This window comes from Anopheles arabiensis, chromosome 3, assembly GCF_016920715.1.
Source record: "Anopheles arabiensis isolate DONGOLA chromosome 3, AaraD3, whole genome shotgun sequence".
Taxonomy (NCBI): Eukaryota; Metazoa; Arthropoda; class Insecta; order Diptera; family Culicidae; genus Anopheles; species Anopheles arabiensis.
In genome coordinates, this window is record NC_053518.1 from 41,510,147 (window position 1) to 41,533,124 (window position 22,978).

At 44.9% G+C, this 22,978-nt stretch overlaps 2 protein-coding genes across 2 annotated transcripts in view; both read left to right on the forward strand.

The window, feature by feature from the left end:
• The window catches only part of LOC120904079, a 44,107-nt gene extending 41,247 nt beyond the window's left edge, over positions 1 to 2,860 (forward strand). Inside the window, exon 4 of the transcript XR_005739694.1 lies at positions 1,463 to 2,860. The gene's annotated coding sequence lies outside the window, so the exon portion shown is untranslated. The remainder of the gene's footprint in view (positions 1 to 1,462) is intronic.
• Positions 2,861 to 15,554: 12,694 nt separating this feature from the next.
• Positions 15,555 to 19,535, forward strand: LOC120902709 (sodium- and chloride-dependent GABA transporter 1-like). Its single transcript, XM_040311687.1, has 7 exons — positions 15,555 to 17,479; positions 17,577 to 17,678; positions 17,760 to 17,943; positions 18,012 to 18,279; positions 18,354 to 18,457; positions 18,528 to 18,897; positions 18,981 to 19,535. The coding sequence occupies exons 1-7, from the start codon at positions 16,936 to 16,938 to the stop codon at positions 19,209 to 19,211; spliced, it is 1,803 nt and encodes a 600-aa protein (XP_040167621.1). The 5' UTR covers positions 15,555 to 16,935; the 3' UTR covers positions 19,212 to 19,535.
• The last annotated feature ends 3,443 nt before the right edge of the window (positions 19,536 to 22,978 follow it).

A 22,978-nucleotide genomic window follows, 5' to 3' on the forward strand; every position in this document is an offset into this window, starting at 1 on the left:
TCAATTTAACGCGTTAGATAACAGGGTTTTTGATATTCTCTATGCAAGATGAGCAGCGGGAATTGGGGTTACGTTGCAGGGCTGATTGAATGTAAGGGAGGACCGCAAGGGAGGAATGATGATTGAGGGAAAGAAAGTGTAAAAAGGTTCGATAAAGCACGATCGTATTTCACAGCCTCTTTGTACTGTTCGTTTTGGACTTCAGCGGAGGACAGTGATGTTCCAGATACGCTATTTTCTGTGCAACTTTTATTGATAACCTTAGTTTCATTTTTAACATATTTTGAGTTTTTATTGCAATATTTTATTAGTAAAAAAAATCTCACAGTATCTCTGCTGTGTTCCTTTATGCATTATTAAAAATAGAACGCTTTTTCCTTCAATCTTTCTCTCTTAATGTCACCTAATCGCCACTCTGTGTTGAGACGTGGGCAGATCCAAAGTATTAGTAATAGGCAAAAAAACTTTTATCTTCTATCTTACAAGACCGTCAGGCGGGGAGAGGGGGGGACTGTTTCGGTTCAGTTACGATACGAATACATCTCAATTAGCGCCTACAACACCACCCACCTTTCGACCGAGTAAGAGAAATCGGAAGAAAGAAAGAGATAGCGCCTCGTCGTTATCATCGAGTGGCTCGGGCGAGGGAAAACACAACTTTTTCTTATCACTTTGCACCCCTCCCCGACCATGTCACCCAAAAAAATGGTCCCTCTTTCGGGGGTTGTCGGTGGTGTGTGACAGTGCAAAACTGTTGCCATCCGTGTGCCCGTGTTGTTGTTGTTGTTGCTGCCCTCGATTTCGACTTCTTTCGATTGGAGCAGAGGGATATCACTGCGAAGGGTGTGGAAAGAACATGAACTTTCCATTTGCTTTTTTTTCTCCTTTATGTCCGTCCCCCACAAGTAACACTGAGCTGCGCGATGTCTTTCTTTTACATGAGTTTTTCTTTGTCCCTTAGTTAAGTCCCTTTTCCAAGGATACGTTCGAGGACGAGAAGTGCATATTTCTCACGATCGTTGTAATGCTATGATCTTTCTTTTTTTTGCCTATCCCACACCATATCTGTCAAATCGGGCCCGCGGGTGGTCCGTTGCCAGTCTTCTCGGGATTTGATGTGATTGACCAATTTCCACGCTGTGCCTTTCCCGAAAGACTTTTAGAAGAAAAAAAAAACAACAGAAAAATCGTGCACTGTGGTGTGTGTTGAAGGATCGATCGATCGGAATGATTGCTCAATTCCCCCAGCGCACACGCAGCGGCGTTACGTATTATCAATCAATCGCATGCGGTTTCCTTCCTCGTCACACTGACACTCACCAACCCATCATATCCAACAACGACGGCATTGTTTTTCACTCAGTTTCAATCGAAATTGTTTCCGTGTGTGTGTGTGTACAAAGCAATGATTTTAATTTAATTTTCGTATGTTTTTCTCTCTCTCTTCTTGTACCGTTTCCAGGATCAGGAGCAATCAGCAACCCTCCCGCGTACCACCTTCATTTCCCCTACTGCTATGTCGGGCGGGCAATAGCTCCAAGCGGGATTTATTACACGGATCGGATGACGGATCGAAATTGTTTCGACATGGACGTGTCGTTTTTTTTGTTTTGCTTCTTTGAGGCCAATTCATTTGCCGATAATAACTCGATTCGAGTTTGAAACGCTTTGTGGAGGCTGCAACACCGTGTGCTGTTCGATGAAATGGGGCAGACATAGGAGGAGGAGTAGCGTAAAACATCCATTAGTGATATTAAATTATTGACCATATTTTCAAACTGTAGTTGTACACGTTTCATCTTTACAGGAAGATCTTCAATGGCTTTCAAAAATGCTCGTTCCATCAAACCCTTCATTAAACAACTGTAAAGTGCGTGCTAGTTAAGAGGCATTCGCGATGAAGCTCGAATCATCTTAAGTTCAAATATTTCAAATCCACTTTTCATAAATACCTTCGCACTGTAGCCGAAACACACGGGCATCGATGGAGATTGTGGAAATAGTTGAAATATTGCCTGCACGAAATAGCTGGCAGTGAACATTCCCGCATCTCGCACTTTCCAAAGCAAAGTTTACCCCAAGTGCGTGTGGTGTGTATGTGCAACCTACTAATCGGTGAACTTCAACCGGAAGTGAATCATGCTTCGCAACATGATGCGCGTGTGTGTGTGCACAGCGTGTGTGATTGACATTCTCGTAAGCGGCGGTGTGTTTCCTGATAATGAATGGAACCACAGCACAATCCCAACTCCTCATGCTTTTCCCGCCCTTGTGTAGTGTGTTTTATGTTGTTGATGAAACATCGCTTTTTTCCATTTGTTTTTCGTAGTTGTAGGATTTTGTTTACAAAAAAAAAAGCAATCCAATTCAAATCTGTTTTTGTCCCTTCATCCGGTTTGTGGTGTCACGCGTGGTTCGATTCTGATGTCGCAAGACATGCGCGAAACCGCTAAAAGCCATAATCCCTGCGTGTGTGTGTATTTGTGTGTAGTTATCCCATCGCCTATTTAATACCTTGTAACATGTATCCTAAAAACCCGCCTCTATCCTGTAAGTGTGTACATCCTGTCGTAGCGTATCCATGTAGTGTCGTTGTATCTGTGTGTGTGTATAAATCTGTGTAGTGTCCCGAGCGAGCGATCGGCTCAATCAGCCCCACCACCTTTTTTCCATTTGCAATCATCTCAACCCCCATCCAACAACATCCATCGACAGTGCGCGATTTCACAGCTGCTGGTTGCTTTATACGTCACTAACACTCCACCACAACCCACCCAACGCCAACCTACACCCTGCCCTGCCCAACGCCAACCTTTACCATCCTGCCCAAATGCTGCGCTGCTGCAGAACCCTGCAGTCGATCGATTTCATTTCATTTATCGGAAATGCACCGGTGCACTCGAACCCTTATCATTCTTTCGCCCCGTGTGCTTTCTAACAACTGGACGGAGAACTGATAAGGGCCCGGGTCACCTTTACCCACCGTGGGATAATCATGTGTGTGAGTGCCAGAGAGAGTGTGTGTGTAGTTTGAAGAGGAGTGCTCTTTGTCGAATGGAATCGGAATGTGGATGAAGAAAGAGAACGCCGTTTGCAATTCGATCCCGAACCGAGATACTGACAAGGTGAAAAGAAAAAAATACAGAGCAGTTCAGTGTGCCTGTGTGTTGTTTGTGTGTTGATAATTTAGATGTATTTTCTTAAGCGTGACAAAACGACGGGCTCGATTCGTCATGCTGATAAGATAAGCCGGTTGTTAGAGGCTCTCGGGCGCTTGTTTCAGGGCGCGATTCAGGCACGTCGTAAGTTATGTCACTGTAATCATAATGAATTTAAATTTTATTTTCGTTAAACGATTGTAACCCGTTTTAATTGGACGCTGTAAGAGTATAACAAAATTTAACAGAAAAATCGATCGAGTATGAAAGAAAGAAAATTCGTTTTGTAATATTCATTCTACTGGCAAAAAATTAATACTCCTCTCAAATTAAATATTTGAGAAGATGTTTAGCAAATTTGAAAATATTTGTTTTAATCTTCAGTTTGAAGATAAACTCCAAATTATCTTGTGAAGGTCTTTTGAAGCGTTTGAAAGTATGCAATAGTTTTGCAGTGTAAATTGATGTGATATACCAAGAAAAATTCGAACGAATTTTTTTTTAAATCAAATTATTCTAATCTATGCAAATTTTGAGCAATCAAGAGCCAATGATGATTCCCTTTACGACTTTCAATATAGAAATAGGTGGTTTAGCATTTAGTGTTTTTAATTACAAAATTATTGTATTTTATAATGAATCAAATTTATACAAGTCAAAAATATGTATCCTATGTGAGGAAGCAGTAAATTTGATATTTTCAATAATTTTATTTAATAAAACCTAATTGAATGCTTACTCATCTGCTAAAATAGACTTTTTGCAATGCTATTCGCCAGCTGAAAATAAACCGATACGCATTAAAGATAGAAAGGAATTCGAACTTCGAATTAGTTCGAATTTATTCTTATCCTCGCTATAGCTGTAGAGGTGTAGTTTTTACTAACACAACTAAGTTTTCTACTATTCATATGTTTCAATCATATTGCTTGTTCAAATAGTTAAAATTGCCCTTTAAAATCAATTAATCCCTTAGTGCTATACACTTTGCATACTTTTGGGCGTTTTTTATATTTGTTGTACTGGAGAAAACACAAAATCTTCCTCTACAAAAACTCTTATTGTAGGAAGGGAATGAATCAAATCCGCTAGTGTCTGGGTATGCATGGCCTACAAAACCGTTTATTTGACTAATGTTATCTCCCTTTTCCTACAACACACTGTGCTCGAAAACGGTTACAATCACACGGCCCTAACACACGATAAGAAGACTGTTGTTAAGTGGCTAGCCGATTTTGGTTTCTTCGTTGTGGTGGCCAGTTTTTGTTTTTGTCCCTTCCGCTTGTGAAACAACCCGTATCGTCGACACACACAATCGCTTAAACAGACTCGCCACTTCGTCGAGCATTATTCACTGCGCTGGTTTGCGCGCAGGCACTGTTGCTGGCCGTGCCGTGCCAATCGACAGATTGTAGCACTTTGTCACGCAGCGGGTTATGTTCTGGTTTATAGTTTACGTTCTCCCCCCAAACAGCCCCCAAACCGGGATGGCGGTACACAGAAGCAGAGACACTCAGAGCACACCACACTTGTGCCTACAAAAGTGCTCTCCGCTGTATTGCGACACAATTTTTAACGAGTTTCCCAATACCGACCCGAGAAAAAAATGCTCCCAAAACCAATATCAAAAACGATGACCAAGCAAGCGTAATGATGACAGCAGCCGGACAAAGATTGACTGTTTCGATTGACAGTGCCCGGGCGGGTGCAGGGTGGAATGTGTTCGCGATTGAGCGAATTATTATGATACAAAATGTTAATGTACTTTCCAGCGTATCGCCTCCACGGAGGGCTATCGGAGCAATGATGTATGCGAAAGTGTACCAGTAGCGGGGGTTGAATGGGGGCGAGATTGGGCTCAATTATGCTGCCGCTGTTGCTGCTACTTAATGCGGCACTTTGTGCACGGGAAGGAGTAGCAATTCCCGTTGGGGAGGGTAGGGAAGAGGATGAAATTAAAAATCCGAAGCACTTCTCCGCAATGCACTTAATTGATTTTATCTGCAGATTATCATTTCATATCTCCCACCCTTCCCGTTTTTTTTAAATCCCGCTTGTTTGCATTATGCGTCCCCTTGCACTTTGCTTCCCCTTATATATGTATATTTGTCAGTTGTGTGTTGTGTGTTGATTGAAATTGATCATAATTTTTGTGGTGCCACCGCAGCAGCAGCATCGGTCGCATCGTTCAACCGGTTCCCGTTCGGGGAGGCTGTGGAATTTTGAAGGACAGCACGCAATCATGCTTGGTATCGTTGGATCGTTGGGCCACCGTGCGCAGTACATTATTTTTACTGCCACGAGCAAATTGTTTAACATACTTTCAAATTTGAGCGGTCCTTTTTTCCTCTGTGTGTGTGTATGTGTGTGTGCAGTCAGTTTCCGCTTCAGTTACGGTTCATTTAATTTGACAAATTCCACCGGGCTGTTCCACTCTGCTCGCTCCTCTGGCCCGTTTGAGTGGCAGTTAATTAGGTAAATATACATCGAGAGGGAAAGGCAGAGTGAGGATGTGGTGTGCGTACGTGCGTTGACGTGCCATTTTCAGCGTGCCGCGTTCCGCGTTGCGGCGAGGGGCGCGTTGGAGTCGATCGAGACATTATCGTTATTTGAATAAATCATTTCCGATTCAAACAGGCTAATTTATTAATTTAGCGTTGCCTGTGCAAATTATCCCTCCCAGCGTGTGTGAGGAGTACAGCTTTGTGCAGTGAAGCTTCCCGCGAAGGGAGCATGCTTAAATAATCGTTTTTTTCTGTGTTGTGTTTGCCCAACGATCGGAATGTGAGATATTTGGGTTTTTTTTTTGCAAAATTAAACAATAAATTCTAATTGCACCATTTATTTCACATCAATCCCAACCCGATCGCCAGATGAACATAACCAGAACCAGCATCTTTATTTGTCTTTCAGTGGCACATGCTGAGAAGTATCCCTGTCGCTGCGCCTCTACCTGGCACTCAGCAGGTATGCTGCGGATGTGTCTGCCAATAAGGATCGCCATTCAAAAACCACCGACGACATAACCTTTCCAAGCGCCAAGGATTCGAATTTTACCTGCGGGCTGCCTGTGTAATCCTATGTCTGCATCAACCAAAAGGACAGCTGAAGCCCGGACTGGAATAAATCCCGTACCGCGCGCGTGTACACTCGTTAACACACTGGATTAGGTTTTGCGCACTGCCGCCGCCGCCGTGGCCCGGTTGCAGCAACTGCAAATAATGTTACAACAACTTTATATTGACAGCTGATCCGGAAAGCAAAAGGTGTGTCCTATCGGCCGCTGTCAACCCTCTGTGTGTGTGTGGTGTTGTATCCTTTTGTTGGTCCTGAGACGGAAACGCCTGAAGATTGAATGATGCAACAATAGCCGGGGCGGCAGCTGTCTGTTTGGAGGAGATTGTAACGGTGTATCTCGATTGACATCTGCAAAACACACACACCCGGAGAAAGACAATGCCCTTCATGTCCAATTGCGCCAACGCGCGCGATTGTGTGTTTGTGTGGGCAGCTGGTGTCTGGTGACGGAGAAGCATAAAAATCGTCGAGAATCGATCAAGGAAACTCCATCAACCCCAATCCAGCACAGAGAGGGATCCGGATATCGACTTGTGGTTTTATGTGGTTCTTGCCTTGTGGCTATTTTTAGGACGAACTCCTGCTCAGACGGACATAATTTTCCCGACGTGGGCGCTCCCTCACCTGGGCGTCGAGCTGAGGTTGATGCACTCCGATTGGAAAGGCGAAGTTTTGCAGCATCTGGTATGTCTCGGTAGAGTGATTCATTTCGACCGGTGGAGGAACATTATCCAGCAAGATACTATCCAGCCCTGCGGAACACTGAAGTATTGTAAGCCGTGGCTGTCTTTCGTGACGGAACGCTATAAGGAGAAGTGTTTTATCAATGTCTCTTTACAGAATTTATGATTTATGGTCACGCACACCCCACAATGCATGCATCTACGGCCATGTCGGTTGGATCCTATTTTCTGCGCTCAACTTTGCAAGAATCTGCTGCCGCCACATCGCTTGCACACAGTCAAAAAGCTAACGCAAACGGGGAAAAAGACATTTATTTCGCTCAAATTCATCCCTGGCTGGAATGTGGATCCTGCTGCCGGTGGTGGTGTTATGGCAAGATCTCTTTATTGGATGCGCATACACCACACATCCTGAAGTTTACATTTCTTTGCGTGTGTAAGAAAAACCTGCTCCGTTTTTAGTAGCAGCGTGGTTTTGGGGCTGAATGATGATATGTTTTTCACTCCTACGTGGTTCCGAAACTGCCACGCAGCAGCATCTCTTAGCGTGTAGCTTACACCATAGGAGCTACACCGCTAATAATAGCTTACACCATAGGAGGATGTGAGGGGTTGTCTACCCTTTTCCGGTGAGTGGGGAAAATGAAGGGTGAGAATGTCTGGTAAATCCGTTCCGATTCACAACTCTGGATGATTTTGATGCATTCGTTTGCTCTGTGGGAGGGCATTTTCCACCACATCCTCCAATTCCCTTTTCTCGAACCAAACCCTAGCCCACGGTTGCTACATAGTGCGCAACATAGTAGGCAAAGACGAGCGTTATTTTCCCTTGCTGCACATTTGCTGTGCTATTGCGTATTGCAAAACCCCGTTACGCCAGGCGTGCGACGAGTGCCCATCGCGCACAGCGTTGTATTGTCTGGCGGCAGTAGCAGCAGCAGCAGCCGAACACGCGAAGTTTAAGCTTGGTCGCTGCACGCCGGCAAGATAAACGATGCGGCCGAACGGAATACGTCTCTCTGGAAGCTTACGGGAGATTACCCGCCATCCCGGGCGCTCTCAAGGTTGAAAAGTTCTTCGCTCAAAGGAGGGCATCAGGCGCACGCTGCTTCCAACCTGCAAGCCACGAACGACTCGGAGTCGGAAATGTTTGTAGAGAGGGAATAGGGAAATCCTCCACCAAGCCCGCTCGTGTCTCCAGGAAGTGGACCATTTTCTTTTGTGTCGAAATTTGATAGTTCAGTATTTACAATTGTGGGGCGGGTTTTCTCGTTTGGTGTGTGCTTTTTTTTGTACATCCCCAGAGCAAAAGTTTACATCCCTTCTCAAGGTGCACCACACCCCCACCTCCACCCCTCAAAACACGAAGCTGAAGCAGCAGCATCTCGTCATTGTGCAGTGCACGTGGTGCAGCAGCAGTAGTGTCCCGATTCTTCGTTCAACAATGCACCCGGAACCCTGAAACTCGTCCACGCTTTCCACGGGAAAGCTTCATCCGATGCAGCACAGCGCCGGGCAAAGGCAGTAGTAGCAGTAGGAGGATGATAAAATGTATCATCTACGAAATATGCAGCATTCGCAACTTATTACTTCTACTTGGCCGAACAGCGTCCGGAATGCACTCGCCTGGGTGGAATCTTCGCGCAATGGCTCCGTTGCAATGGTGCCTAGTTTGGAAGGAAGGCGGCCACTCCAAACCGGAGGGGGGGATCGAATTTCTCGTGGCCAAATCCGACTTCCTCGCTCGTATTTCTCGGCGTCTCGGGCGTGTGGTCGTCCCCGTCGTCGTCGTCGCGGTTAACCCTTTTCGGTGTCGGTTTTTTGAAGTTTATTTGAGTAATGTAGGGTGTAGGACTGGAGATTCCGGTTCCGTCTACCACTGCTCACCCATTCCGCGGAAGGAATGGCTGCCAGAGTTTCCGTTTGCTGTTCCGACTGGGGGTTAGCTGCGATTGTGAAATGAACCAAACCGTGGCCACGCACCGTTCCTTTGTGGAGACCGCAACGGTGGAATGTACGAGGTTAGTTATCGATTGGTTGCACAAATAATCTCGGGCTCGGTTTTGTACTACGTCTATCGTGCAGCCCATCCTTCGACTGTGGGGCGACAAGTAAAGATGTAAGGTGGAGTCAGAAGTGGTGTTACGATGGTGGATGGTCTAACTCACTGTTCGGTGTTTGGTTGTAAGGAATGTTGAGCATGCAAGAAAAGGAGAAGGATGAGTATCGCCTTATTTTGGACAAACTACGGAAACATTTATGCTTGCTTTCAGATTGAAAGATTCTTGACATAGTATTTGCGCTGAGTTTGGAGTTGGCTGGTGTTGTAATAAGCACCCATGGGGCCATAATTTTCTAGTTATTGATCTACAACAGCAACAATTCTTCATTTCTAAAAACACTGAAAATGTGATATTGCCCAATACCTTAAATACTTACTTCAAACTCTTTTGAAGTTTGATTGCTTCAAACTCTGAGGTTTTATGCACTGTAATCATCGTTGAATAAAGAAAGGGAGCATTACAGGGTTTTCCAGGAGTTCTCTTAGCTGTAGGACACTTTAGGGACTCTTTCGTCCGTGAAATGAACTTAATGCAATGGGAATTGGGCTGTATACCCTTCTTGGACATTTCCAATAGGATTTTCCAAAGGAGCCTGTCCAAAAAAGGTGCCATAGATTCCAGTTTACATTAAATGAATATCTCTTCCCATAAGCAAGAGTCAAAGAAGTGTCCTACAACTATGAAAACCCTTGAAAACCCTGTATTCACATTCAACAGGCATTCCGGCTTATCCCGCGGGTCGCAAAATTGGTTGACGGGCGAAGAAATTAAAACCTCGTCGTACTCCGTGGCCGGGGACGTGAAGGACGAAACCAAACTCTCCACAAAATTATTCTCTTCGGTGGGAATTATTATGCCACACAATAGTTTTCGGGACGCGCAGTGTAATACGTCAACATCGTGGCGCGGTTGCTGGCCAGTAGTACTCATGGAGTGATGGGAAAGTAGAGACCGGGACACGCTGCGGGATATAGCTCATTCTTTTCCGTTATTTTGTAGATAATTGTACGGTTTGTCCTGGTCGATATGTCTTCTCTCTCTCTCTCTTTCTCTCTCTATCTCTTTCTCTCTCTCTCTCTCTCTCTCTCTCTCAGGTTTTTCCGTGTATCCTTATGATCCTTATGAGCCACGATGAAGGTGCCTGACGAGCACTATCGTTGTCCGCACGATCGGACATAATGTGCCCAGCTACTAGCAGGAAAGAAAAATTCGCCCAAGGGTGTACGGCTATCTTTTGCTTCGCTTTCGTAATGTATTGTTTGCGAAAAATCTGTTCCATGGGAGAAGAATGGACCATCCTAGCAGCATCCATCGTGTGCAAAATCCGCACATTTGTGGAGAAACCCAATGAGAAAAGCAAACATAAAATCAGTATATCCTGCATTACACCGGGAAACGGCGGGGAAAAGCAGGGAATGTGGCCCTATTAAAGAACTGATTTTCCCAGTGAAAACGTTTTTAATTTCCGTTATTTTTATTGAACAAAAGGGGCGAACGAGAGTGGGTGGGTGGAGCGGGAAAGTAATTTTTCTTTTGTTTTCCACCAGTGACAAAGCCCACAGCGCAGTTCACCCGGAGGGAAATATTAGACCGACAATAGCATGTGCCTGATTGTGGGAAAGAAATGTGCAAATGGCGCTCATTAGCGTTAAAGGTTTGTCTTCAAAGTGTGTGTATTTACTTCCCATTTCTTTTTCTTCTTTTTATTCGCTCGCTCGTGCACTGTCTTATTGTTTTTCTGTGTTATTCAAATTTAGCTTCATAAATGACATCAAACGAAGAAATTAAATGTGCTGCTTTATCTTGTTCTACAGACAATGGGGCCTTTCACGATACTAGCCTGTGTGGTTTTTTATCGTTTGTACCGTTTTTGACAGTTGGCGGGAGTCGACACGGATTTTGACAGTTGGCAACAGTTGGCCATACAACACCACACATGTTAAGCCTCACCGTATTAATACACGATGCGCAATCTCAGATTGCGCATATATTCGTTTTATCAAAACATAAGTCATTTCGCGTAGCCAACCCTGAGCTATAAACGTCATTTCCATACATTTTCAGATTGCGCCAAGATTGCGCATTAATTTTCAAGATTATATGTCCGAGATATATGATTTTTTTTTTGACAGATAAATATATCAAACCGACCCGTTTGACAGATAAAATGCGCATCGTCTATTGCTACGGTCAGGTTTTCAGCCTCGACTATAGTCATATATACTATACTATGGGCTATAGACAATTTATTACAGCCCATAACAACATTGAATTCATGATTTAAAATATATTGTCATGAACATTTAAATATCTAAATATTCTAATTGTGTTACGAAAAGCCATTAAAAGTATTATAACTCATTTCAAACAGAAAAGAACGAGTTGAGATGTACTGTATTACTTCGAATTACGGACACTTTGGCCATTTTTGGCATGTAATTTTTTTCTCACTAATTCAAATTCAATCGGCCATACCTCAAAATAACTCACTTTACTGAAGCAGACTTTCTACACTTGAAATAAAATGAGGATTTCCAAAAATTTTACTCGAAACATTGTAAAAACTCATGAAACTGTAACGATATTTTGATTCATATTTCGGACAGTTTCCACATTTCGTTTATAATCGTCACATTAATATACACATATGACAAATTTTGTTTTTGTTTTTAACTAATTTTAACGTCCGGACACTAAATTCTGAGGGGCAGTGTCCTACTGGATCGACAGGACGATGGTTTTACTGACAACGGAGTTTGGGTGCGGTTTGTTTCTTGCACTTGTAGATGAATAGAGACCCAATAACTGCTGTGTGATTTGAAGATCCTTCCTGTACGGCCATTAAGTCATTGGGTTCACCTATCTTCAAACATCTTTGTTTTATTATTATCACTGAATATTTGTTTTTGTTATTATCACTGTCCAAAAACATATTTTTATGCAATTAATACTATAGTAGAACTATAATTCATGGCAAATTTCAAAGATTCTCAATGGAAAACATGAAGTTAATAAAAACTGGGTTATTTTTACCAAAAATTTATCAGAAATTGGTGATAAAATATATCATTTGACTCTTTATCCGTGTTATTCGTTTATCCGGGCGAGGTAAAGTCCCGATGAGCCCGGATAATCGACGCTCCACTGTATTATAAACCATGTCAAGCTAATAACTACTTTCACAATAGATTCCGATCCATTTAAATGCACAAGGACGCAATTAACACGACCGAATTCTAATAAATGCGGTGTCGGTTTGAAGCAAAATAGCTAAGAATGCATCTGGGAATGAACAGATCGACAGAACAATATTTATTTTCTGTGGCATCAGGGCCTATAATGGGTTAGTCACATTTTTAATTTATTGTAGTACATGACGGCAATTATATTAAATTTAAAAGCGGTATGGCCAGAAACGATATACGTGAAGAAATTCAATAAAAAACTTTATGGGTATCCGGAGTTTGTAGCTGTCCGTAATTTGAAACATAACGGTACCTTTGTAACATACATAATACAGTAGAACGTCGATTATCCGGGGACGGATTAACAGGCGGGCGGCTTAACCGTGCGCATAAATCTGACAGCTGTTCATACGTACGGCGAAAGTTTGCAGCGATAATCAATTGGGTAACCAGTTTCTTGTGCAGCTCGGTAGTGTCTAGGGGTATTTTCGAAATTCATGTTTGTTCATGAACAGTTGTTAAACCTACAGTTATAGATTAAAATAATATTCTACTAACAATTAATCGATTGATTCTAGGTGAATTAATAATAAAACTAGTGATTTTCATATGTTTTATATGCGTTTGACATTTCTTGGACCATTATCCGTGCAAATCGTTTAACCGGCAACCGTCTTTCTTACTTGAACCATGAAAGGATCCAATTTCAGTGCAATAGAGAATGCTATTGTCATGTGCGGGTCATCTTATTTATTTATGTGTAAAAATAAAAACACTATTTGCCAAAAAGGCTGTACGATGATCTTACGCAAGCTTAAACAAAGTAATATATTAATCTGATAGTAAACGTGGCTAACTGTGGGAAATAAATATTCAAATAATTCCAAAAGATGTAACAGGGTTTGCCCATTAGTGTTAATACTTAACACTAACATATGAACTGTCACCCCGTAGCAAGGAGTTGCTATCTGTCTGCGTGGTACTGAATAAGTCTAGAAACCCTGTTTATAAGTCGTCATGACCGTGTAGGTCATTACACCAATTAGAAGTACAGGCGGTCCCCGAGATACACGGTTAATGGGGACCGAAAACATTCACAAAATACCGCGTATCTCGAATTTCCGCGTAAGTCGAATCTCATGATTTCCAGATAAATTATCACTAATTTTCGTGTAATTTGGCAAGTAGGGGGCGGTTTTAGTCACTTTATGAATCATTCGATATGATTCTGACTGAATATAACAGTTTTAAACCTTTTGAAATGCTTTTAACATTCAACCGAAAAGGAAATCATTTGGCATTTTACAATTGATGAGTCAAATCAGTACAATTTGCTCAAAGAATTGTCAAATTTAGAAAACCGCGTATCTCCGAATCCGCGTATAAGAGGTACCGTGTATCTCGGGGACCGCCTGTAGAATGTTCCAGGGTTTCTTACTTACTAAGTGTCTTACTTAGGTTTACAGGGGTTCTCATCATTTTGGGATACTTTCTTGACTCTTTCTTAATGGGAAGTGAGCTTTATTTATTTTAAGGGAAGTGGACTATATTCCTCACTATATTGGCAATTCCTCACTGATTCAAAATTATGAAAACCCCTCAATACCTTTGTATATTAAAAGCTATGAAAGAAAATATCATTTTAGCTTCTCTCTTTATTTCTTTCACTTTCCTTTTTCTTCCTCCTATTGTACTACATCAAGGAACATAAACAACATTGAATGAACTAAGTAAAGGTACAACATTCAGCAAATCTACAGACAACTATCGGTGCAACAAGGAATGCAATACTGACGTGTAGCTCACTTTACAATCTTGGGTTACCTTACAAAAGGTGCAGCGATTACAAGTCAAGCTACTGCCGCTACTCTTGCTATTGCTTTAGATTTCCTTTTTTTTCCTCCTTTTTTATTTTGGCTGTGCAGTTTGCATTTCCCATCACGTTCGAGGCACAGATTTCCTTCCTCGTTCAACATTACAATTTTCCACAGGAATTTTTCAATTGCAATCCCGACCGACCGACCGACCGACCGACGACTCATATTTTTATCGCGTGCCCGTTTTTCCGACCGAAATGCAACCGAAAACCGAAAGCAACATGCCCGCGGGATCCTTCCCATTTGATGTAGGGGGGGGGGTGGATGCAAGCCAGCCCAGTCCAACTCAGGCTCATTCCAGTACTCACTCATACCCAGATTTCATAAATCACGAGCGTGGTGGTTCACCTTCTGCTTTATTCGTTGACGGTGCCCGTGAGCGAACGTACGAAGGAACGAGCGAACGAACCGCAGCGCGATGGGGCACGTCCGCACAAATCTGTGCAAATCCGGTAGTGTTGTGAATTTTCTGATTATTATCATGATTATTCGCATTTTCAGTCAGCGAGAAGTGCGCATTTTGTTTTTGTGGGGCGGTTGGACGTGGGTGGTGATGATCGGAGTGGGTAGAACTGACAGGGAAACTTTCATCCGTAGTGCAGAGGGGAGAAAAAACTATGCAGAAGGTGATGTTGCCCTTTTTCCACATTCTCTCGTTCTCCCTCTCTCTCTCTCTCTCTCTCTCTCTCTCTCTCTCTCTCTTTCCCTCTTGTTATCACAGATTTTATACCATTTTTTCCACCCTTCCTGCTTCATGGTTTGTACTCCCATTCCGGAACTCTATTTATTCATTCGTCTGTTTGTTGGCCGTGATTGTGGTTTTATGGTGCATTGTTTTTTTTTCTTTCTTTCCTCCTCAATGGTTTCCATTTTGCTATTCCATTTCGAAACTGTTCTGTACGTTTGCTGCCTACTTTTTTCCTCATTTTATCTGCTTTTTTCTGCTTGTTGTTGAACATTTCGCTGGCGTATCGGGATGCTGCGATTACTACTGTGCTGTGAGCCTTTTTCCGCTATTTGGCGCACTAGTTCATTGTGACTCGTCTCATTGCCCGTTGTGCGCGATCACGACTTCACAAAGCATCAAATAATGACTTTGCCGCCCCCTGCGCGAATGAACAGAATAAAAAAACACACAGAAAGTGGAATGTACTGAAAGGGGTTTAAGCAATGCCTGGTTTTCTGGTTCACTGCTCTGAGTTAAAGTATTGCTTTTCGTACCTTTCCCGTTTAATTGGAAAGTCCTTTCCGATGTGTTCTTTTTTTGGTGAGACTCCTTCGGCATAGGAATAATACGCGCATACGCATTTAAAGGGCACCAGAAAGTGAAGCCGTTTCTACTTTGTATGCTCACGATCCAAGGGGGTCGAATACTCATCTCTCAATCGATAGGACGTGTTGTGCAACATGCCGTAAATTATAATGATCTAACGCGGGGGACCCCGGCTCTAGATGAACGGGAGCTGTGTTCGCGTGTACGTTCGCTAGGAAAAGTGCCTCCGGAAAAAAACAGGATCAAAACACACACACACACACACCAACACATCACGTCGAACTCGGGTGGTTGATGAAATGAATCTTGCATGCCTTACGTGTGTGTGTGTGTCGGCATACATATCCCCCGAAGCAAGAAGCGGTGCAAATTTCCCCGAGGAAATTAAAGGGAAAATCTACGCTGATTGTTTTTCCTGCCCTTCCCATCCGTCCGTGTTCCCCTCCCCCCGTTTACCGCTGATTTAGTTCGAACCATCAACCGATCAACCGGGTTCTCTGCCGGGGTGTTGTGTTTACTCTTGCCCTTCTCACGTCCGACCGTTTTCGCGGCCCCATCGGTGATGCTGGAGGAGGAAAGGATAGCCAAACACACACACGCCACTATCTACGAATCCTTTCGGCAAATGATTAAAGACGAAGGTTCGATGCTGGTGATGCTGCTCTCCACTACACTTCCCTGTTTGGTGGATGAATATGATTTATGTGCAGCACTGACTGTCATCGACAGCTGGCGGCGAACGGGTTCCATCAATCGAGGCATCGTCGTATGTCACCGCCGTATGGATGCAGCGCAAGGGACGCAGGGACACATGTGTGACACACCGGACGGTGTACGAACGGCACACAATCGCTTCGAGCGGGTTTTGTCATCTTCATTTCAGTTATGTTGCATCCTGCTGCTGCCGATGCTGCTGCTACTAGTGTGTGTGTGATGCTTGTCGACGAGAACGAGTTGGGAAGGATTTTAAGGAAATGATGACGAAAGACACTTCCCAGCCTGATGTTCCGTGAGGCCGTAAAGCTCCGAGCACCCAAAAGGAAAGATTGATCGGAACGATTCGGTGGACTTTCGGAATGTTGGGAGTATTGTGGAGCAACAGCCAGGGGTAGGGAGGGTTTGTTGGCCGTTCAAAACGTCCATCAAACTGGGTGACATGAGCTGCCTTTTTTCCTGTTGAGCGTCCAAATGACAGTTGCATGGTTCATCGTGTCGAGAACGTGCGTGGCGAGATTGATCAGAACGGACTGTACTCGGAATCGCCATTTCGTTTCGTTTAATGTTGTAGAACAATTCGTATCTCGATTGTCTTATGTGTGATCTTTTTTATCATTTCTTTCAACTAGATATCGTCCCGGTGCCGTCGAGATCTTCCCAGCAACACGAACAACACGCAACGCATCGTTCAGCTTAATTCTCTTTTCTTGATCCTCCTTACAAGACCCCTATTTTAAAGCTTGCTAATTCCGATTTTTTTTCATTCTGTTTTACTTGTATCGCCCGAATCAAATCAAAGGATTCCGATCCTTTCCCTCCACCCATTTCCTGTGTGACACCCTGTTCCAGCCAACGCCGACCGTCCGCAGTCGTCGCAGCAGCGAGCAATTCGATCAATATTATGACAGAGGGCACCGCGCCGACAGTTGAATGTTTAGATAACACACTGCACGGACTGAACGAACAGCAGGAGCAGCAGCAGCAGCAGCAACAGGACGAGGAGCAGCAACCACAACAGGAAACGCCGGAACAGGAGCTCGGAACGGTCGGTGTACGTATCGAGGTCACGAGTGCGGCAGGTTCTTCCGTCGAGCTAGTCGCGATCGGCAAGGAGCAGGAACAGTCCAGGGACGGCCAACAGCAAGCAGTCGCCATGTCGCAAAGCACAAAGCAGGTGTCGAAAGCGGATAAAAGCCTGCCCGAGCGCGGGTCATGGGGATCGAAGCTCGACTTCATCCTGTCGGTGGTCGGGCTGGCGATCGGGTTGGGCAACGTGTGGCGCTTCCCGTACCTGTGCTACAAGAATGGTGGTGGAGCGTTTTTGATACCGTACTTTGTCACACTGTTCCTGGCCGGCATACCGATGTTCTTTATGGAGCTGGCGCTCGGCCAAATGCTGACGATCGGTGGGCTGGGTGTGTTCAAGATTGCGCCCATCTTCAAAGGTAAGCGCGGTTCGGCGTTCGAGTGATCTTCATCCAGGGAGCATCGTTCTAATCGATCGTCGTTGCTTGATCCTTTCTAAACATTAAAAAAAAACAGGAATCGGTTATGCAGCGGCCGTAATGTCGTGTTGGATGAACGTGTACTACATCGTCATCCTAGCGTGGGCCATATTCTACTTCTTCATGTCGTTACGTGCAGGTATGTGTCCTCCATTGATTGACCCATAGGCGTAGCATACAGTCTCCAGCATCAACACGTGTTCCTTCTTTTTCTTATCAGACGTACCTTGGCGCACGTGTGACAATGCGTGGAACTCGATCAACTGCGTCAATCCGTACGATCGTAAGGATCTGCTCTGCTGGGAAACGATCGGTGTGAATGGTACGCTGACCAAAATTTGCTCGCTAAACTCGAACAACGTGTCCATGAGCGATTTGGCCGATCCGGTTAAGGAGTTCTGGGAGTAAGTGTTTGCACCATTATCCCCAGGAACCTTTCATTGAAACCATTTTTTGTTTTGCCACCTTCAAGACGCCGCACGTTGATGATCTCGAGCGGTATTGATCAGGTCGGTTCGATCCGCTGGGAGCTGGCCGGGACGCTGCTGCTCGTCTGGATCCTGTGCTACTTCTGCATCTGGAAGGGTGTGAAATGGACTGGCAAGGTCGTGTACTTTACCGCCCTGTTCCCGTACTTCCTGCTCACGATCCTGCTGATCCGTGGCATTACGCTGCCGGGTGCCTTCGAGGGTATCAAGTTCTACGTGAGCCCGAATCTGTCAAAGCTAGCCGAATCAGAGGTATGCGCTTTGTGGAGGATGGAAACAAGAAGTTTTAGAATTTTTTAACCTATTCTGACGTTGTTCATAATCAGGTATGGATCGATGCAGTGACGCAGATCTTCTTCTCGTACGGTCTCGGCCTGGGAACGCTGGTCGCGCTCGGTAGCTACAACAAATTCAACAACAATGTGTACAAGTACGTCCCGCATGGCTTTTGTTGTCTTCTTCTCTTCTATTTAATCTTCTATTCGATCGCTCCACTACAGAGACGCACTGATTGTGTGTACGGTCAACTCGAGCACCAGCATGTTTGCCGGGTTTGTGATCTTCTCCGTCGTCGGCTTTATGGCGCACGAGCAGCAGCGCCCCGTCGCTGAAGTGGCAGCATCTGGGCCGGGTCTCGCTTTCTTGGCCTACCCGTCGGCCGTGTTACAGCTGCCGGGCGCACCGCTCTGGTCGTGTCTGTTCTTCTTCATGCTGCTGCTGATCGGTCTCGACTCACAGTTCTGCACGATGGAGGGTTTCATTACGGCCGTGATTGACGAGTGGCCGCATCTGCTGCGCAAGCGTAAGGAGATCTTCATTGCGATCGTGTGCATGATCAGCTATCTGGTCGGTTTGACGTGTATTACGGAGGTACGTAATGGGAGGTCGCTAACACTCATTTCTCGCAGGATAGCTTACGGTATGGTTTGCTCTTTCATCAACACTTCCTCCAGGGCGGTATGTATGTGTTCCAAATTCTCGACTCGTACGCGGTCAGTGGCTTCTGTCTGCTGTTCCTGATGTTCTTCGAGTGCGTCTCGATCTCGTGGGCGTACGGTGTGGACCGTTTCTACGACGGCATCAAGGACATGATCGGCTACTATCCGCTGTCGTGGTGGAAGTTCTGCTGGGTCATCACCACTCCTGCCATCTGTGTCGTAAGTAGCAATGTGGGAAGGGATTAGCTTTTTCGTGGTAACGCCTTGGGGGGAAATGAGTTTGTGTGTGTGCACGAGGATTGAGTGAGTGAGTTATTATAGAGATTTCCCTGCAGTTTGGATGTTCTTCTATGCTGAATCTACGGCGCGGCGAAAGGTAATTGGATGTTATCGAGCGGGATGGGTAATGTAATGCAAAATGGGAGCAATATTGATTTTTTTTCAGAATGTTCACGATCTGGAACAGAGTGTGGAGCTCTTAAAGTCTACAAGTACAACCGTGTTATCTTGCTGGACGTGATTGTAAATCGTGGAATGTGTGCAGTTGCTGATGTTTGCTGTACTTATACAAGAATACAATGTTATAATGATATTAAAAACAATGGTGTGTTAATTATGAAACTCTCTAAAATACATCCAGAAAATCCAATTACCGTGTTAAGTACTTCTCATACAGCTTGTTATGGTCCACCTTGGCAGCAAATCATCCCAAGAAGCATATCTAATCAAGCGATGAACCTCATATGAACCCCTTTTCCGTTTCGTCCGCAAAATAGTAGAGCTCTGTCATTCATTTCATCTTCATAAATACAATCGCTTCAAATGCATTGCATTCTCACATCCTTTAATGGACACATCTTCGCCTTCGCCGAAATCAAATGAAACATGCCCGTGCCCGAGATGCTGGATTTACACAGGTCATGAAGTGCACGGAACATCAATCGATGTCGGAGAAGGAGGATTTCTCCCCTTTCCAAAACGCACACCACCCGAGAACGTTAATCTCCGTTTACGATGTGCGAAACGGGAACGTTATGGCTGGGGATGTGCTTGCCATTGTTTTTCCGTTGCTTATCTTCCGTTGCACAGAAAAGGCCACAGTGGGCTGGCCTTTTTGTCCGGCCAGCTGTCCAGCTTACTCTACCCCGGTTGGTGGGTTTGAATGAGCGCACGGGGCACCGGACGGCCTCGTCGTTTGAATGAGTGATTGAATGTGAGGCTTTTGAGAATGCCACTAGTAGAGAATGCTGTTGGATAGCAGCGTCCATCGATCACGAACAAATCAATAGCGGAGCAGCGTGGTCCGATGCGTGTGGTCCTTTAGGTGGATGGGTTTGTCGTGTGCTTTCCCTCTACCGTTACGATGCGTTATGAGTGAAATCGTACGGTAGCATTACTCTTCCACGCAACTTCAGACTTCAGAGCCCCTCTCTTGCCCAGTTGATTGATGATGGGATATCGCTGGAATGACGAAACGATCAAAGTTTACGTGCAAAACCTTGTCCCGTTTGCAACCGAAAAACCGCAAATATTAAAGTTAGTTGCATGTAAGCGCGCAAACCTATGTTGCCCTCACAACATCGTTACGATAAGCAGCTTGGTGTGGTATCTCGTTCCAGTGCTTCCCGTATTATTAACACCGTGTATGTGTAAAACCCTGGTCCTGGTGATTTGCATGATTCTTGCAGGCCAAGAATTCGTTCATCATTGCAAGAGTAAATAATTTGCCTCCGAAGTGAACTCCCCGTTGCTAGGCACACACACACACATACACTGTGACCACAAACAACAAACACTACCGACTCTTAGAGGACCTCCCAAACGGCGTCATGCTCCGGTTCTGTGGCTCCCAGGTTTATCGATTTGTCTTATTAGCTGTCAAGTGTTGCGTATGCGTATTAGCATAAAGTCGTCCGCCATGGGTTGCGGATGAGGAGAGTTTCCTTGCGCCCCCCTCTGCTTTACGATGATGTGTTTCCTTCCTCTAGTTTGAATGGAGGGGGAGGGGCGGTTTGGATCCCTGATAAAGGGCAGGATCGATGAAAGCACCACAAGCAAAGGGTGTAAGATGACTCGCTTTTGCTTGTGCATTTCGTTTTAGCTTCTGGTGGCTTTTCAGCTCGCACTACCGCTCCCTTATTACGGTACGGTCAAGCTCAAGGGTGGTGGAAAGCAAAACAGATGTTAGCATAAGAAGCCGACTGTTTGACACACACTAATACACCCACACACTGTACGTTTGGTCATGCTGAGGTCATTGGGCATTTCTCAGTCAGCTCGATTTGCATCGTTCCATTCTATGGTGGTCGAAGGTTTATCTGGCGTTCCATACCGCACGCATCCGTAGCACAGCACGTCGTCGCTGCTCGTCGAGCTAATGATGGGAAAATGTGGGCAGTCGAATGGACATGCAGGCAGGCAAACCACACCACAAACACTCCCGTTACGTAAATGTCCAGCAATCGGCTTCAATAGGGTTAATCGTAAATTTCAATTAAAATTCATTCCACCACACACACACACACAGACGGCGAGAAGAACTTCAGGATACGGTATCTCCTGCTCCGATGGCTCGCTATCCTGTGGCTTTGGTTTGCACATTCGACAAAGACCACTGGGCAGTGTAGGGGCATCAGAAATAAGCATACGAATACGCATTGACAGCTTGGGAGTGTTTGCGGGAACGTCATACAACACACGGTGCAACACTCGGACTCAACGGAAAGTCCCTAGGAATAATGACAAATCGGACGATCTGGACGTTGCGGTGTTTGAAGCGATGTAATGAAATGGAAGTCGTGTAAGTGGTTTGTCACACACACACATACGAGCTCCGATAGAGAAGAGTCTTAAAAATTTAATAATGTTGTAATAACAGCACAAACGAGAAGGAATCAGCACACATAAATTTAAAAACCATAAATTAGAGCTTCCTCATTCGCTTGCCCTTTCGCATGGGCTGTGCATGCTGCCGGGTGTAATATCTTTCTAATTTCCTTCCCATTGCCTGGTTGAATTTTCCCTTTGGTTGTCCTACTTTTTTGCACCATGCTCGCTGGTTAACTGTCGTTTCCCTGGTTCCCTTTATCGTGCCCTGTTATACGTCGTTGAGCCTTTTTTGTTCGATTTTTCAACTCGCGCGCGCATTTGGTGGAATCGCATCATAAAGCAGGTAAATTATGACCGTCCGAACTTCTTGATCTGGGCATACTACATCTACCGGGTTCTTTCCGGGTCTTATCTCTCACACGCACACATACACACACGTTATTCATGTCCTGTGAAGGTGGTGCGAGCTGGTTTTTATTTGTTAACGACGTTTACCGTAACCGATTAACCGTTGTCGCCGATGCGCTTTGAGGGACAGATTTGAGTGGAGGCCATCAGAGGCAAATAGCCCTTCGAATGGAAAGCGCTTTTTTGGGGAAGATATGTGGCTTCACTAATTAAATTTTTCACAATCCCTTAGCCCCAGCACAGGACGCACGCTAACGAGAAGCGATAACTTCACCAGCAGCCTGCCACCGTTTGCCAAAATAATTGTGTGAGCTTGAAAGCGGGAAGCAGAAAGGTTGGAGAGTGTTACTGTTTCTTCAGTTTGCGTTTGGAGCACACAACCGTCCGTCTAGGCGACCTGTGTCAGGGCATGCATCTCGAGCAACGGGAAATGGAAAGCCGGCATCAAAACTGTGGACGAAGATGACATCATCATCATCATCATCGTCATTTTTCCCACCATCGCGATCCATCGTCTATGGTCACCACCAGGGAGGGGGACCAGCACTAGCACATCGTCCTTATCGTCTGGCTCGATCACTTTTGATGTCGTGACATTTTGCTTCACTTGCCGTCAAGTTTCGCATCATGTTTTTTTAACCTGTTTGTGTCTGAGAGAGAGAGAGAGAGAGTTTGATGAGGACAGGACAGCAGAGAGCAGTAGTAGTAGTAGTAGTAGTAGCAGACACGGTTTATGTCAAAAAATGTGTCGCCAGCTTGCCATCTTGCGCCCGGTC